The sequence below is a fragment of the Cyprinodon variegatus genome, unplaced genomic scaffold (assembly GCF_000732505.1).
Source record: "Cyprinodon variegatus isolate N-32 unplaced genomic scaffold, C_variegatus-1.0 Scaffold1880, whole genome shotgun sequence".
Classification (NCBI taxonomy): domain Eukaryota; kingdom Metazoa; phylum Chordata; class Actinopteri; order Cyprinodontiformes; family Cyprinodontidae; genus Cyprinodon; species Cyprinodon variegatus.
The window spans coordinates 29,367-47,307 of NW_015152333.1; the positions used below are offsets into that span (position 1 = coordinate 29,367).

Genomic DNA, 17,941 nt, shown 5'->3' on the forward strand with positions numbered 1-17,941 from the left:
TGGCGGTCTTCTGCTGGACCAGTTGAAATGAGACGTGGAACGCAATAAGAGTCCGGGAGGAATGACACTCTGATGAAGCTTTAGCTACGAAGGTGGAGGAGGAGCTGGAGGTGGGTTGAAACTGTGTCATCGGAATGAAGTCACACAACGCATTTGCCGCCTGCGCACAGGAGCAGACAGGTGCGGATCTGAGGCCTTTTAAGATGAACTTTGGATACTGATTGGCTTTCGTGGAGGTGTGGTTCAAAGCTGATTGGCTATGTCTCAGGTGGATGTATGAAAAGCAATGAGTTTCGTCAGTTGAACTTCTGCTTAGGCTCCATTTAAATAACCCTACATGCAAAATTTCAGCTGGACCAAACATCTGGAAGTGTCTCAGGGGCATCACTTATTGAATGCCCCTCGTATATATATATATATATATATATATATATATATATATATATATATATATATATATGTAATATTGTGGTCTTAATTTTTTTCATAACACCATGTCACATGATTAGGTACAGACATAGATAAAATATTACTAATATGAGGAAAAAATGTCCTAGGACAATAAAGGAAAAAAAGAAAATGTGGTAATATTAAGAGATAAACGTAATATTATCAGAATTAGGGGCAACATTTCCAGAATAGTCACAGTTTGCGGAACTATTTCATTCCTGGAGAAATGGGGCCAGGTTAGATTCTTTTAATTATTTCTATTCTTTATGAGAATACATACAGGAGAATGAAGCCAAAGGGATGCGAAAAATAAACTCGTAATATTACAAAAATAAAAATAGTACGAATATAATGTATATTCTGAGATTAAAATCCCTCAGATACTGTTTAAATGTCTCAATAGATTTGCCGCATTCAACATGGTGGACGCTCTGACTCATCCGCAGCATAGGCAGACACCATCCAATGAGAAGTTTACGTATATAATGTCTATAGTTGGGGTATATTTTTGACCCAAAATGTATTACTAAATACTGCACCAATGCTAGGATTTGTCTGCCCTTTGCAGAAAAGGGAGTGAATTTTGTTTTATTTTTTTAGTTGTGAGCAAAGAACATGTTTTGTAAAGAAAGAAGATGCAATCAAAGATGAGAGAAACAGTTTTTTNAATTAGGAACAGAGACATAGATATAATATTACTAATATGAGGAAAAAATGTCCTAGGACAATAAAGGAAAAAAAATGTGGTAAAATTAAGAGACAAATGTCATATTAACAGAATTTGGGGGAACATTTCCAAAATAGTCACAGTTTGCGGAAGTATTTCATTCCTGGAGAAATGGGGCCAGGTTAGATTCTTTTAATTATTTCTATTCGTTATGAGAATACAGTCAGGAGAATGAAGCCAAAGGGATGCGAAAATAAATTCGTAATATTACAAAAATAAAAATATTGCAAACATAACGTATATTCTGAGTTTAAAGTCCCTCTGATACTGTTTAAATGTCTCAACAGATTTGCCGCATTCAACATGGTGGACGCTCTGACTCATCCGCAGCATAGGCAGACCACATCCAATGAGAAGTTTACGTATAGTTGTGGTATATTTTTGACCCAAAATGTATTACTAAATACTTCACCAATGCTAGGATTTTTCTGCCCTTTGCAGAAAAGGGAGTGAATTTTGTTCCATTTTTTAGTTGTGAGCAAAGAACATGTTTTGTAAAGAAAAAAGATGCAATCCAAAAGTAAAATTTTGAAAAACTTTATTATAAAAAAGGTGAGAGAAACATTTTTTCCCCCCTGTTTTTTAAAAATTTTTGTATTATTATTTGCATTTTATTTTTTTATTAAAAATTTTCAGTATTAGTTTCAGAATTGGTATAGTTAATTTATTATTATTAATTATTTTATTTTATTTTTTCACTTTTCTCTATTTCAGATTGAATTTTACAAATTGTTCTCTTTTTCCAAAATCATATTTTTCACTTCAAGCCAAATACAAACACTCACTTTTGACCAATAAAACGTTGCTGCTAATGTCAGTGCAGACAAACAGAATTGCATCTTCGCTTCTCAAGCTAAGTTACATGCAAAGTTTCCTTTCTGGGTTGATTTTTTTTTTTGTATTTCCACTTATCAAATGTTTTTTTAAATTGCAGCAATAATGGAATAAAATTCACTTAATATGTTTATTTTAACATTAGATTCCCAAGATGTCAGAAAGACTCTAAAAGTCCTTATTGTATAACAATACCAGTAAAGAGGAAAATACCAACTAATCAGTAATATTTATAGAAAACATTGAATCGTGAGATCTACAGCCACAGTGAAGGGATTTTAAAAAAGCATCTGCAGTACTATGTTTTTAGCAGATTGTGCTCTGGTGTGATTGAACCAAACTAAAACTCTGAGGCATAATAACCAATGCAATTTCATGCATAGAAAAAAACTGTGCATAATCAAAAGAACAGCATGCCTGCAGTCAAGCAAAGGTAATGAGAACATAATATTTCATTCAATGTTTTTCTTACACTGCTCAAAAACAGTAAAGGGAGCACATAAACAAAACTATATAATTTCAATTAAAGTGATATTCTGTGAAATCAAACTGTCCACAGGGGAAGCAATACTGACTGATAAACAGTTTTACATGCTGTTGTGCAAATGGAATAGACAACAGGTGGAAATTATTGACAATAGCAAGGCACACTCAATCATGGAGTGGTTCTGCAGGTGGGGACCACAGACCACTTCTCAGTACCTGTGCTTTCTGGCTGTTTTGGTCAGATTTTAAATGGTGTTACTTTCATGTCCATGATAGCACAAGACAGACTCTAATCCACACAAGTGGATCGTAGTGTAGCTCATCCAGGATGGATCAATCAGATCTGTGGCAAGAAGGTTTGCTGTGTCTGTCAGCGTAGTGTCCAGTGGCCGGAGGCACTACCAGGAGACAGGTCAGTACACCAGGAGATGTGGAGGAGGCCGTAGGACGGCAACGACCCAGCAGCAGGACCACTGCCTCTGCCTTTGTACAAGGAGGAACAGGAGGGGCACTGCCAGAGCCCTGAAAAATGACCTTCAGTAGGCTACAAATGTGCTTGTGTCTGCACAAACGGTTAGAAACTGATTCAATAAGGGCCGCAGATGGGGGTTTTGCTCACAGCCCAACATCATGCAGGATGCTTGACATTTGCCAGAAAACACCAGCTTTGGCTAATTGACCACTTGCGCCCTGTGCTCTTCACAGATGATAGCAGGTTCACACTGAGCACATGTGACAGACCTGACAGAGTCTGGAGACACAGTGGAGAGCGATCTCCTACCTGCAACATCCTTCAGCATGATCCTTTTGGCAGTGGGTCAGTAATGTTGTGGGGTGGCATTTCTCTGGAGGGCGGCACGGCCCTCTATGTACTCAACAGAGGTAGCATCATTGTTATGAGGTACCAAGATGAGATCCTCCGAGTCCTTGTGAGACCATATTCTGGTGCGGTTGGCCCTGGTTTCATCCTAATGCAGGACAATGCTAGACCTCATGTTGCTGGAAGGTGTCAACAGTTCCTGCAAGATGAAGGCATTTAACCTATGGACGGACATGTCCATTCCCCAGACCTGAATCCGATTGAGCAAATTTGGGACAACATGTTCCAATCCATCCACCAATGTCATATTGCACTACAAACTGTAAAAGAATTGGCCAGGCATTCTAGGGAGGTCATACAGGCATGTGGAGGCCAAACACATTATTGAGCCTCATTATGATCTGTTTTAAGGATATTACATCAAAGTTGGAGCAGCCTGTAGTGTGTTTTTGCACTTTAGTTTTGTGTGACTCCAAATGCAACAATCAATTAGTTCATAAATGGGATATACATTGATGATTTTATGTGTATTCAGTGAGTATATTTCATTCATTCAGATCTAGGATGTGTTATTTGTACCTTCAGTTAGTTTTGCTCCCAAATCTTTTCATGTCTGCTTGAAAGCTGGAGATGTAGAAGTTTCCTTTTCAGCTTCACAGTGAGGCCATAAATACTTGTAAATAAATGCAATAATATCTTCAGCAGAAAGTAATGTTGGATTGGTTTGGCTTTGCCTAAGCTAAGCTAAATCTAGCAGAAATATTGTTTAAGGCTTTCATCATAATCTTTTATTAGCCCAAAAACCTGATCTTCTCCTTAATGGATACTATTTAAAGCCACTGTACAGGCATTAAATGACCTGGAGGTGGACATAATGTCAGATTTTTCAGCTTTTCTTCTCTTGAACTGGAGTTGATGGCATTAAGCTTAGCACACTGACTTGGATATTAACAAACGTCAATCTTTCATCCTGCTGCTTCTATGAGATGCTAAACGTTTCTGTCAACAGCTGCGTACAAAACACCACCTGCACAGTGTTCAACAGAAGAGCTGGAGGTGGTGCGACTTTAATCATTATGTTCCTTATTTGGTCATCACTTCAATCTTTCCTTTGCTGTTGCTTGGCTGCACAAGTCAGTCATTCATTAAAGCACTAAGGCTGAACTTTAATTGTCGCTATTGTTTTCTGCACTCTGGGCTTTATCAGGCCTTGGCTGCGATAAACAATGTGTGTGTGGCACGATACAGCCGTGGGCCTTCGCTGTACTGGGACATTAATGTTGTAAATGTGCCTTACAAAAAAAAAAAGCTCAACATATTTAAAATATCATAGCCCTTAAAAGTCCATGTTACATTTTTATCTCAGTGTGTCTGTATGAAAAGTGTTTTGTGAAAGATTACCACATTCTACTGGTATATTTGTTTTTTTTTGTGTATTTTATGCTTCATTTTGCTCCGTTTCTTAGCAAATAGAGACCTTTCTTTATATTTCAAATTACAAAGGATCATACTGAGCATGTGCACAGTGGGGAAACAGGGGAGTACCCTGCTGTGGCTAAGCCACTTAGCATATCCCAGTAAAATGTGGAAATAAAGAACAAAAATCATTTTTCATGATCAAATGGAAAATCAAAAAATAGTTTTTGGTCTTTTTTTTATAGGCATATAACATAATTATGCACCTTTAAATGGGTAGGTTCTGAAACTATATATAAAGACAATATAAAAAAGAGATTTTGGAGGAACTTTGTGTTGTTTGATCCACTACTGGACACACAAAATCAAAAAGCTCTAACAAGATAAGGGGATTAAGCATCTTTAAACTCTCCTGTGTGCATGTCTATTTTCGAAAACAGGCATAGTCATACTGTATAAGGCCTTTTTTCATCTTATATTGCTGATAAAAAAAATGCTGCAGCCACATCTCTCCTATCCTAGCTTCTCTTCTTAGAATTTAAAATCATCCTTCTCACATATAAAACTTTAATTGGCAAAGAAATTTGATCATTCCTTAGGTTCCTAACAGAGCACTTTGCTCTTGGCCTGCAGGTTTACTAGTGATTCCTAAAATTTCTAAAGGTAGAAAATTTTTTTTATAGCTGTTCGAGCTCTGCCTGTTTCTCAGTGTTGTCCTTTTTGTCTGACTGTGACTTAATTGAATAATCTTTGTAAAGTGCTTTGATTTGATATGTTTTGTGAATAGGCTTTGTATAATAAACTGAATTGAAATTAAAATACTTAATTAAATACTTATTTTGTCTAATTCAACGATGTGAGTGTTAGTTAAATTGAAGAAACTCTGTTTTGATTTTTAAATAAATATGTTTTTGCCTGAATGCAACTTTTATATCGTAAAACACTTGCGCCACTGACATCAGCAGATTGTGCAAAAACAGAAGAAATCACACATATTTTACGACTTTGCACACTACTGCATCAGATGCATTGAGAAGTGGGCCTCAACCATTTATCTAAAGCCATCCGAGGCAGATGTGTTCATTCCATCTTCGTCATGTCTCCTGATTCCCATCAAGTCCTTTACCATACCATCCCAAATGCTTTAGAAATGATTGAAGCATGAAAAGGGTTAGGAGAAAAATAATATGAAGGTGTAAAACTACAAACTAGTATAAAATACATGGGTACAGCTTGTTTTAAAATTACATAAGAAAGACAAAAATACAGAGTGAAATGCTTATGTCACACCCCAGAGGACAGCTCAAGATATTTTTATTGCAAAACACAAAGTTTGCCAAATATAACATGCAATCTACCATAATGCCACCTGTTTGCTTTTCCTTATATTTACTTTTCACCACAGATAGTGACGATTACAGCCATTCTTTGCTCTTATAAAGCATACACAGTATTTGCCTATCCTTGATCTCACAAGGCAGATGAATAATATGACTTCACCAGATCATAATTAGCTTAACATTTATACTGCAGAGGAACAGACAAACTCCATGTGTGTTTTTCTGCATACAGATTATTTTCCCATATCCATTCGGCAGATACTTCTGTTAGAAATCATGAAAAAAACTAGAATATACCACATTATTATCATAGCTTCTCTGCAAGAACAACACCTTCAGTAATATGTTCAACAATTTGGCACCGGGAATAACTAAGCCATATAAGAGAAAAGGTATATTAAGTTGTAAAGTTCATGAATAACAGCTACTCGTGTGTGTCCCACTCACCAGTTTTCAGTCAGTCAGAAATCCACTCTCCTGGTGCAGAGCGGCAACTGACGAGTTGATGTATGTATGTGTCACACTAAGTGAAAGGAGACACTAGCAACAGCAGTCAAGGTTGTGCAGACTGACTTCTCTCCTTGGACAAAGAAAGTGATGAAAGAGAGAGATAGAAGGCTTGTTGTCAGGCAGGTCTAAGAAATGGTTAATCCATCACAGAAGCAGCAGCAGCAGCAGCTCGGGAAGAGTTGCAGGGAGGCAAAACAGGAAAGGTTCACAGAGATGAACGCACAAGGTGAAGCACTATAGCAACCCAACTCTGCTGCATCGCCGGTTTGTCTTTTCATTATAGGGACTCTAATTCAGCAAAGGCTCGCTAATGGTGAAAGTAGACACGGAGGACTTTCAATAGTTCCGCTCAGAAAGGAAAAATAATTTCATCCAGCTTATCAATGACATCTCCATGACAACCATCAAAGAGGCCGAATGACGGCACACGTTGTAATTGTGCTCGAGGAACTGTTCGCTCTATGTGTGGGGGTGTGTATGCACCTGTGCAAGAACCAGAACCTGACTGTTTACTTTAATCTGTTGGACATAAAAAAGAGCATCAGTATTAGATAGTTAACATGTCATCACAAGAAACCCACATACACAACTATAAATAAATGGAGGGAATTTTATTCCATCATTATTGCAAGCAAAGAACATGTTTTGTAAAGAGAAATTAGACAAAATTTCAGATTTCATACAGGAAAAATTGAAAAACAATATAATTAATAAAAATTGAAATTGGAAAAAGAAAAACATTTCAACAAAAAAAGGGGTTTAGTGGAACTTTTCTTTCTCTGATTATTTTTCACATCTTTATTTTTCAAATTGTAATATTAAAAAAAAATTTGACAGACTAGAGTATTTTAGATTTTTTTTTTAAAGAATTTTTTCCATTTGGTTTGACAGATTTTATATTTTCATAATTTACTATTTTAAATGTAACTGAATAAACAATCTGAAAAAGGCTTACTTTTTTTGTTTTCTCAGGCATACAGCTCAGTTATTGATGCATGTTGTTCTACAAGATGGCTATTGTGTTAACTTTGTTCAAATGGAAAGGAACTATTGTAAATATACTTAATACTTTTACTTTTCTATTTGTAATTAAACATTTTCTGACCTTTTTTATCCTTAAGTTTAACTTTTACCAAAACAGTTTTCTGCTAGTCTTGGTCTACACCTCATATTGTTGGGCCTTGAAAGATCTGGTTGAGGCCAGTTTAAGACCCTGTAATTATTTTTTTTATAGATAGAACAAGATTTTAACTGGAAATGAGTATCACACAAAAAAAAAAGAGAAACGAATGTGAACTACAGTAAAAGCAAAAGCTACAGAAGTGATGGGAGCATACAGTAGCAGTCATTAAAAATGTCCCTTCCCAGTCTTTGCCAGCCGGATGACAGCCCACTTCCCTGCAACTCCCAGCAAAATCCCCTCCAACTTCCAGCCACTGGACCTCCTCTTGCATATTTTTATACTCTGACTCCACCCTTTCACTGAATTACAGGATCTGACCAGGAGATGATGCTTCTCTTTAGATCTTACTGTCCATAAATCATGACAGAAAGAATATTTCAGTACAAAGAATGATGTCTAAAAAGGAATTGTAGGGGACCAACTGAGGACCAGCCAAGGGCCCATCAAGGAAAATGGAAAAAATTTTCATGGCTACTGTTGCTGCCATCTAATGTGAAAATTCTTGCTGCACCTGTATGTAGCACCAGAACAGATTACATAATCTAGTCCTTGATAAAAGGGTCTATTTATTCAGTCCACCTGCAGCCTACTTACATCAAGCACACACTGGTAAGCCAGGAGAGCATCCTGCATCACCTGACTGACAACCAAAACCCCCAAATTAGAGCCCAAACTTAGAGAAAACTCCTGCTTCAAGGTTGATTTGAACACCGTGGTTAGAAGTGGTAGAAAGAAGGTCCTGGGTTCTGGCCTTGGACATGCCTTGTTGTTTTTCACTACAACCCAGCCACAGGATACTCTGCCCTTTCCACCATAAACTGTTAGCTTGAAAATCAGAAAGGGAAAGTTTTTAGAAGAACAATAGGGACATCTAGTGGTATAACTGCAGATTGCAGCCACTCGTATCCATTTAAATGTAGTTATCAAAAAATAAAGAATGTATATTTTCTAGGCATCATTGGTTTTATTCATTAGAAGGTGAGCTGACCTCACAGGATTTGAACCTGGAATTCCAGTAAACAGCAGAGGTTCACAAACTTTTTTGACTTTTTACCAACAAATAGAACCAACAATTATAGAAGAAACTGTTCATAATCAAAATATGAAGAAAACTTATGAATGTATAATGTGAAAAAGAAAAGAAGAACAGCACTCTGTTTGATCTGGTGTACGCTCCTTTATTTAATTTAATTTCATTTAAATTATATACCCCCCCTCCTGCATTATTAGTCTTTATCCTAGTGACAGCAATCTTATCTAAGCAATAAATAACCAATTTAGCTTAGTTTTACACAGCATTTACCATTTATCACTTGCTCTGATAAATTGCACATGATATACATTTCAATCTGAAAAACTCACATGAAGAGAAAAGACAATTAGGAGAAATTTATTGATACAATCACTTTGTCTTTGGCGCTCAGACCTCGGCAGGAATATAGCGCTGAATTTTGATAGATATGCATGATCAGGAGCAAAGAATAGGGCTGTTTCCCCCAGGCCTGAAACTGGTGGTGGAGTGGAAATAGATGAAGTTGGTCAGTCTGAAGACTGCTGATTAGAGAGACGGTCTGCTGAGCTTTATGGAGAGATCCATCGGACTGCGTGAGCTGATACTAGAGCTTCACTCAGGGACCTGGAAGATGGAAGTCCAGTTGGATAACACAGGTTGGAGAACCTGTCCATGATGAGGAAGCATGAAGTGACAGTGGAGAGGAAAAACTCCTTGTTGGGAAGAAACCTCTGGTAGAACCAGGCTCATAATAGCGGTCTTCTGCCAGGCTGGTTGAGATGAGACAAGGAACACAGTAAGACTCCCTGAGGAATGACACCCTGATGAAGCTTAAGCTACAAAGGTGGAGGGGGGGCTGGAGGTGGGTTGAAACGGTGTCATCTGAATGAAGTCAGACAGCACATCCACCGCCTGCGCACTAGGAGCAGACAAGATGCGGACTATATATATATATATATATATATATATATATATATATATATATATGATTGTGCAAGTTCTACTACTTAGAATAATAATAGAGATCTGTAATTTTTTATCACAGGTGCACTTCAACTATGAGAGACAACATGAGAAAAAAAATCCAGGCTATCACATTTTCTCATTTTGTCTCTCATAGTTGAAGTGCACCTATGATAAAAATTACAGATCTCTATTATTATCGAGCGCCTCTCGTATATATATGTTTTTTCACATCACAAACCTCTATCACTGAGGTCTTTTAATTCATCAACATTCAACTTAGACTTATGAACTTAGTTTAGAGATAACGTATTCCTACATGGTTGCATTCTTTTTTTATTTTGTTATGAGTATTCAATACCAAAAAGTAGTTTTGGATGAATGAGTATTCTTTTTTCATTAATTTTGTGGTGTAAATTGTCATTCTTTAGAAAAAAAAAATACAAAAATTTCCTAAAATATAAGTCTAATTGTAAAGGTGTTGCCAGTCTTTTCGTAAAACACCAAAGATTTTGACAGATGTACCTTTAATGATGCATTTTACTAAAGATGTTATTTCATCCTTAGAAAGTTCAAGCTGTATAGGAAAATCTTACATAGATTAACAAAGTAAAGCAGTTTGACTAATAAACAATGTTACTCTAATATTGAGACTGATTTCAGCTATAACACCTCTCCTACTGCTTTGTGGTACCTTGTCAGCTGCTCACAAATAGCTAAATAAATTCAGCAGAAAGGTTTGATGAGTTTGCACCTAACAGTTCTAGAACAGGTGCATCTCAATTCTGATGCCAAACAACACCTGATTTTTTTTATTTCATTTTCTTCTGGCAGTTCCTTGTGTTGTTTGGCATCATAAACTGCCAGAAGAAATCAAGTGTTTGGATTGTGAATTCTACTGTAGACGGCAATGAGTGTGTGACATTAACTTGAGATTTTCCACACCAGTCACCCTGTTAGATATCTTTAAATCTTATTTGGTTATTTAAAGATACAGATCTGTACAGTAAGTCAGGCAAAACAAAAATGTTCACTCTTCACTCAATTCTGTACATTGCTGTTTATTTATATAGCAAAAATTCACAACACATGTTATTTCATGACACTTTACAGATTGGTGAAATGTTTCTATCAAAGAAAACCAGTTGAATGCATCGAGTCATTGACTTGAGACGTTCCTCCTGAATGAGGTCGCAGTGATGATTTTCGCTTGCATTTTGTCGTTGACTCTTCAGCAATCCCTCACACCAAACATGCTTGTAGCGACAATGGAGAGGAAAAACTCCCTTTCAGCAGGAAGAAACCTGCATCAGAACCAGGCTCAGTCTGAGCAGCCTTGAGTGGAGTTTGAGGACATAGAAGTACATACAAAATGCAATAAATACACAAAATATTTTGCAAGTTCTCACACTTATAAGTCATGGAGGGGTGTGAATCATAATCACAGTGTCTGATTTTTCTAACTATTTATTTGTATGATACAGCTGCAAAGAAGTATTTGAACATCTGAGAAAATCAATGATAATATTTGGTACAGTAGCCTTTGTTTTCAATTACAGAGGTCAAAGGTTTCCTGAAGTTTTTCACCAGGTCTGCACAAACTTCAGGAGGGATTTTGGCCCACTCCTCCTCACAGATCTTCTCTATATCAGCCATGTTTCTGGGCTGTCGCTGAGAAACATGGAGTTTGAGCTCCCTCCAAACCATGGACCTCTTAGTGTCTTACCAACAGTAACCATGGAAACGGTGGTCCCAGCTCTTTTAACGTCATTGACCAGCTCCTCCCCTGTAGTTTTGGGCTAATTTTTCACCTTTGCTAGGATCATTGAGATCCCACGAGGTGAGATCTTGCATGGAGCCCCAGTCTGAGGGAGATTGATAGTCAACTTTAGCTTCTTTCATATTCTAATGATTGCTCCAACATTGTTTCACCAAGATGCCTGGTAGTTTCCCTGTAGCTAGTGATGTTATGAGATCAGCCAAGGCTCAGAGGCGTGTGTTTGAGTAGTGGAGGTGGCGTTTCTGTGAAGCACGTATCAAGGCTTGCTTCATTTAGTGTAGGGGCTGTATTTGATGACATCTGAAGCCCACTATCGCCAAGTTCCGTCCAGAACTTCCAAAGGCATTTAAACAGGCACAGTATTCAGTCAAAAATTTACCACTTTCCTTGATGGGTCCTTGGCTGGTCCCCTAAAATTATTTTTTAAAGATTAATCTTTAAGCTAAAATATTCTTTCTGTCATGAGTTTTGGACATTAAGAGCTAAAGAGTAGTGCCATCTCCTGGTCAGAGCCTGTAATTCAGTGAAAGGGGGGAGTTGGAGTTAAAAAAATATGCTTGCCCAGGAGAAGGAGGGTGTCAGTCCATTGAGTGGAAGTTGGATGGGATTTTGCTGGGAGTTTCAGGGAATTTCGCTGCCATTCAGCTGGTGTTTGATTGTGTGTTTGAGACTTCGTATAAGTTTAGAAAGTTGCTGTACTGCTTAACCAATGTTTTGGCCTAAGTGACCTATTTCTATTGGTTTTCCCTTTTACCAATAAAGATTGGGTAAAAACACTTCCAAATTAGATTGGTTGGTTTAATCAAAAGATTGGTTGGAGACATAACTTCCAACCAGATTAAAACCAAAAACTGTGAAAAAACTATTAATTAAAAATAACAAGCACCTTTCATTTTGCTCATCCTGACATGCACAAACACTGTCTGCTTGAGCGTATGTCACGAAAATAACAGAAAAACCTGCTCAGTTGAGAAGTGGGTAGCACTGCTGCCTTGCTGCAAGACGCATCTGGGGTCAATTCAGGCCCCGGGTCTTTCTGCATGGAGTTTGCATGCTTGGGGTCTCTCCAGGTACTCTGGTTTTCTCTCACAGTCCAAAAACATGACTGTTAGGTGAATTGGCTTCTCTAAACTCCCCTTAGGTGTGAGTGTGTTCCTGAATGGTTGTTTGTCCTGTTTGTCTCTATGTTGCCCTGCGATACACTGATGACCTGTCCAGGGTGTACCCCGCCTCTCGCCTGTAGACAGCTGGAGATAGGCACCAGTGCTCCTCATGACCCCGCTTTTCGATAAGTGTGATGGAAAATGGATGGATGAACGGTGTACCTTTAAAGACGTTCTCCTCTAAGACTTTTTACGCACAAAAAAAACTTACAAAAGAATGTAGGCTATTATTCACAAGAAATCATGAACTATATCAAAGGAATTTAAATGGAAATAAAACAAGAAAAACCATTGCAAAAATCAGATTATATTATTAAGTGTAGTTCTGCACTCCACCAGTAGATGGTGACATGTTCACTTGAAGCTTTATGAACTCTGGGGATTGTTGAAGCATCTCTAGTGTCTTCGGACAGCTCTTTGGTCTCAGCCATGTCAGTAGTCTGATTTTTTGGGGTGGACAGGTGCCTTTGTGCAGATAATGACCTTAAACAGGTGCATCTAATTTAGGATAATAAATGGAACATAGGTGGACATTTTGAAGACAGACCAACAGGTCTTTGAGGGTCAGAATTCTAGCTGATAAACAGGTGTTCACATACTTATTTGCAAATGTATCATAGAAATTAATATATAAAAAATCATAGATACTGATTTCTGGATTTCTTTTTTAGATTATGTGCTGGGGGGTCAGAATCACAAGTTGACCACATGATGTCCCCATCAGGCAGTAACTTGAGATCTTAGTGTTTTAGCAGGAGAAATAGATCTGTCAAAGTGTGCTCTATCAGGACGTTTTTGTTTTGTTTTCACCTTCAATAATGTCAGTAATGTCAGTAAATGAAAGAATGGACTGGGGTGTGGGAGTTCCTCAGTTTAGGGGACGTAGTTTTGCCTGTTCTTGTTTCTAAATAAATTGTTCAATTTTAATACAAAAAGGGCATAAGAGCTATACTTAACCTTACTGGTAAAGATAAAATGACTTATTATTCTTGGAGAAATCTTCAACTTTAAGGATCTAGGACCTATTTTTATTCATAAGATTCTTTTGGAATTAGAGTTAAAGGCAGATGTACCTTAAGAATTCACAATATATACTCTTTTTTTGTTTGTTTGTTTCTACGCTACAAAAAATGTGTAAAATATTCTTCAACAAGCTAACAAGCTTTTTTCATTAAAAAAAAAACTAACAAAAGAAATCCCAGCAAGTTTGCTCCCATAGGCCATACAATTCCACACCCTGCCACCAGCACTGATAAAGGCGGGCACCAACAGTGTGACCCTTCTTCCTCTATCTACTTACAGCCATTAAAACATGGGGAGCAGCGGTTCAAGTATAGAAAAACCAAAGATAGAGAAAACAACAGTTTTTCTCTCAAAACATGAAGAGGTTTACAGGATCCCCGCTCTCGTATTTGACAATAAAGAGAAAACTCATGAAAACTGGAAACCTGAACAGAGAAGAGAACTCGGTGAAAGTAAGTAATAACAAAATTAGTTTTTCACCTTTTTTGTTTTTCTTTTCTGCACAAATATAGTTCATTCAAAAAAGCTAATATCTGATGTGTGATTATTTCCGTTTAAGTGGTCAGAGTCTAAAGAAATTGTGACGAAGAAAAATCTCAAAGGAAAACGCCCGATGAACCCTTGCCCGATCTACGCCAAGAAAAGCCACACGCTTTATCTGTTTGTCATCGGGGTTGAAGGAATTATCCCAGAGGCAGGACAGATTTTTTGGGGCATCAATAAAGCCTCTCTGTTCTTCATTTCAACCAAGGATGGCGGTAAAACCTGGAACGATATCACTGAGCTGACTGACAACCTTTCTCAAGTAAAGAATTGGGCAACATTTGCTGTTGGTCCGGGCCATGGCGTTCAAACCGAGACTGGCAGACTGATTGTTCCTGCTTATGCTTATCCTTCCTGTTGCAGCTGTTGTGAAGGTGGCCGTAGATGCCTGGCTACTTTATTTTGTTGGTGTGGCCCATTTGGTTGTACAAATTATTGCTGCCCTCCTCCCCATGCGCTGATAATTTACAGTGATAATGATGAGAAGAGTTTGAAAAATGGGAAAATGCTTGAAGAAACATCACTTGAATGTGAAATAGCTGAGATATCTGATGAGCAAGGTGAGAGGTTAATCTACTGCAATGCTCGAAGCTGGGGAGGCTTACGGGTGGAAGCAGTTGCTAAAGATTGTGAAGATAGTTTCAGGAAAGTCACTTCCAAGCTTGTGCAAACAGGTACAGGCTGCCAGGGCAGCGTGGTTTCCTTTCCAGCTCAACCTGAGGAAAGCGGGTTAAATCCAGCTCCTCTGTGGCTGCTTTACTCTCACCCAACCAGTCAGAGTAAAAGAGTGGATTTAGGGATCTATCTGCACAACTCCTCACAAGATCCTGGTGAATGGAGTAAACCCTGGGTCATTAATCCAGGACCCAGTGGTTACTCTGACCTAGCTTACATGGAGGATGGTTTGTTTGCTTGTCTGATGGAGTGTGGAGAAAAATCTGAAATTGAACAGATAGCATGTTTATTTTTCACCTATGATGACGTCCAGCAGGGCATTTTAAAGTAAAGGTCTACAACTCTTAACTCATCTTACTGTCCTCTTTAAGTGTACCTCTTGCTCAGCACATGTAAAACTATTTTTACCCTAAATATTTTTTTGGATGCAAGAATTGAAACCACCATTTTACAATGAAAAGCAGAATAGCAGAATTATATGTATGTAATAAAATTTTCTTTATTTCACAATGCATGTCAATGTATATACTTCAGACCAATTAATTAAAGTCTTGAAAACTTGTTCAACATGTGAGCATCTGGTTTTTCTTTATCAAATGTCCGTCTGTGTAGGGGGGGTCTTTCTGTATTACAGGGGTACACTTTTAGAGTAACCAAATCTAAATCCTCCTTGACTCTAAACTTATCATGTCTTGTGGGTTCTGTAAAGCCTCCTCCTCACTAAGGTGAGGAACATGCTTACTCTGGGTGGCAGGAAGTTTGTTTTGTTTCTGTAATACCTCTGCTTTTATTTTGAAGACCTCTAACCTCTCTCTTTCTTCTGAAGGCAGGACTCTGTGGCTCAATAGAATACCTCAGTAAGAGCAGTTAAGACGTTGCAGAGGTACGTCTGCAGTCCCCAGAATTAGCACCATTTGAATAGTGTTGGCAGCAGTGATGTGCAATGCATTGGTACCTGGGCCTTCAGTGGGCACCACTCAACTTTTATATATATATATATGAACTGTTAGGAACCAATTTTAACAGAAACAAGAGCTTGCCAAAGATTCCTGTTCTCTGAATGTGTAATAACTGGCAATGAGGGAATGCACACACTGTCTTGGTAATACAAAGGGTTTAAAGCAGAGGTAACGGATAAGCAGAGGGCGGTCCGGATCCGGAGCCGGAGGCACCCGCTGGCTAATCCTGACCCAACCTGATTTAAAACATATATAAATTACCGAATGTTGTCTGATGACAGTGTCTAATTTCACTTGTGACACTTTTCCTGTTTGTACTGTACGGTAAAGCCCACCATAATGTCCAGCACCAGGCGGCACGGATCCAAATTATCCAATGAGCTGCTGTCAGTCTGGGTTGCTGCTGCTGCTACTTTTAGACACAGCAGGCAAACCTGTGGCAAGCCGGGCGATGGGAAAGAAGGAGAATATGATGAGAAAAAGAGAGCAGAGAAAGTGTGGACTGCTGGAAGAACTGTGGTGAACTGGTGAAAGAAAAGTGAAATGGTGCTCAAAGATGACCCTGAACATTTATAGTATGTTTGGCTCAACCTGCTGCTGTGAAGCAGGATTCTCCACCATGAACAGAATCAAAAATAAATATGGATCCAGGCTCAAAATGAGCACCTTGATATGTGCTTTAGAATGGCTTTGTCTCCATTCAAACCCAGGTTTAAAGCCTTGCAGGGCAGCCTAAAGCCCACTGCTCTCATTAAGACAGAAACAACAAAGAAAAAATGGTCAGTTCAGGTGTTTTTTTTAAAAAGTGAGTCAAACAATTGTCTATATACCAAACTAAAAGATTATTGTTCTCTACTTCAAAAACAATCTAGATTTTAATATGGAAAAGTTTTCTATTTTTTTTTTTTATATGTTTCGATTTGAAAATGCAGCGTATAACATGGATGCATAAACACCTACATATTATTTCAGAGTTAAATTCTGTTTAAAGTAACAGATTATGATTAAAAACATATCGGACCTTTACTGGTTGTTGATTTTCTTTATTCGGACCCCGCTGATCTTTAATTGGTTACCCCTAATATATTGCATATTTGCTGATGGGTGTCAAATGGGTAATATTGCCACTTTCACAATTTAATAAAAGAAACCTCCAAATATTAAATGCAACAAGCGCAGGTATAACCGAGAGGAAGATTAGATTGAGAGTCAATGAAGCCCAGCTAAGACAACCGCAAACCGTTGCTCTTTAACTGCAGTTCCGCCATATTTACATCATTAGTAGCCATTCACTTTCAATATGCATCTAACTACTGTACCAGATAAAACAGCATACAAATAAAATATATCACACTCGCCAGAGATGCTGATAATGTATAAACAAAATCAATCCTTCTGTCTTTGTGCAGGAAGTCTTAGTATCTCCATTTAGTATCAGCCATTGAGGCCAGAAAAAAGCTTGAACAAAAACAAATCTAATATGCAAATTGTCGCTAGCTTAACTTGGCTGTAAACATTTCTCTAAATAGGGTGACCAGATTTAGGTTTCTGAAAAGGAGGACACTCTATGGGGGGCTGCTGGGCCACTGACTGGACTGGACCGGGCATTTGAACCGAGCCATCAGCTCCAGAGCTGGTTCCGGTCCAGAGCCAGCTGGGAATGGAGTGACAGAAGCCAACATGCTTCCCCCTGCCTGCCCAAACATATACAAAGGCTTAAAATGGAATAAAAATGAGTGTTCCCCATCTGGCTATAGCAGTAGTGTCATGATGGGTTCACTGGTGTGACCCAATAATGCAGAACACCACTGAGACGGAAACTGGAGTAAAAGGTTTAACAGAGTTTATTGTCACAAGCACAGAGAGATTGACTGGTTCTGGTTCAGGCCTGGGGAACTGGTTCACCGGAGTCTGCGTGAGAGACAGTTCAGTTAGCGTTGCGCATAGGAGTTTGATTCTTGACAGTTTCAGATTTGTACCTTGAGGGTTCTTGGTTAAAGCCTTGAGAGGGAAACTGTTGGATCTGGAGAGGATTGGACTACCAGAGTCCCTAAGCT

At 38.3% G+C, this 17,941-nt stretch overlaps 2 protein-coding genes across 2 annotated transcripts in view; one reads left to right on the top strand and one right to left on the bottom strand.

Moving 5' to 3' along the window:
* LOC107104776 (ankyrin repeat domain-containing protein 34B-like) overlaps positions 1 to 6,581 on the bottom strand; it is a 13,413-nt gene extending 6,832 nt beyond the window's left edge. Inside the window, exon 1 of the mRNA XM_015404864.1 lies at positions 6,521 to 6,581. The gene's annotated coding sequence lies outside the window, so the exon portion shown is untranslated. The remainder of the gene's footprint in view (positions 1 to 6,520) is intronic.
* A 7,482-nt stretch (positions 6,582 to 14,063) lies between these two features.
* Positions 14,064 to 15,256, top strand: LOC107104775 (sialidase-3-like). Its single transcript, XM_015404863.1, has 2 exons — positions 14,064 to 14,159; positions 14,267 to 15,256. The coding sequence occupies exons 1-2, from the start codon at positions 14,064 to 14,066 to the stop codon at positions 15,254 to 15,256; spliced, it is 1,086 nt and encodes a 361-aa protein (XP_015260349.1).
* The last annotated feature ends 2,685 nt before the right edge of the window (positions 15,257 to 17,941 follow it).

Bases quoted from the DNA above. Each gene is read 5' to 3' on its own strand.
- LOC107104775 (XM_015404863.1), top strand. From the start codon at position 14,064: ATGAAGAGGTTTACAGGATCCCCGCTCTCGTATTTGACAATAAAGAGA. The intron at 14,160-14,266 runs GTAAGTAATAAC...TTTCCGTTTAAG, and splicing joins GAGAAGAGAACTCGGTGAAA to TGGTCAGAGTCTAAAGAAAT.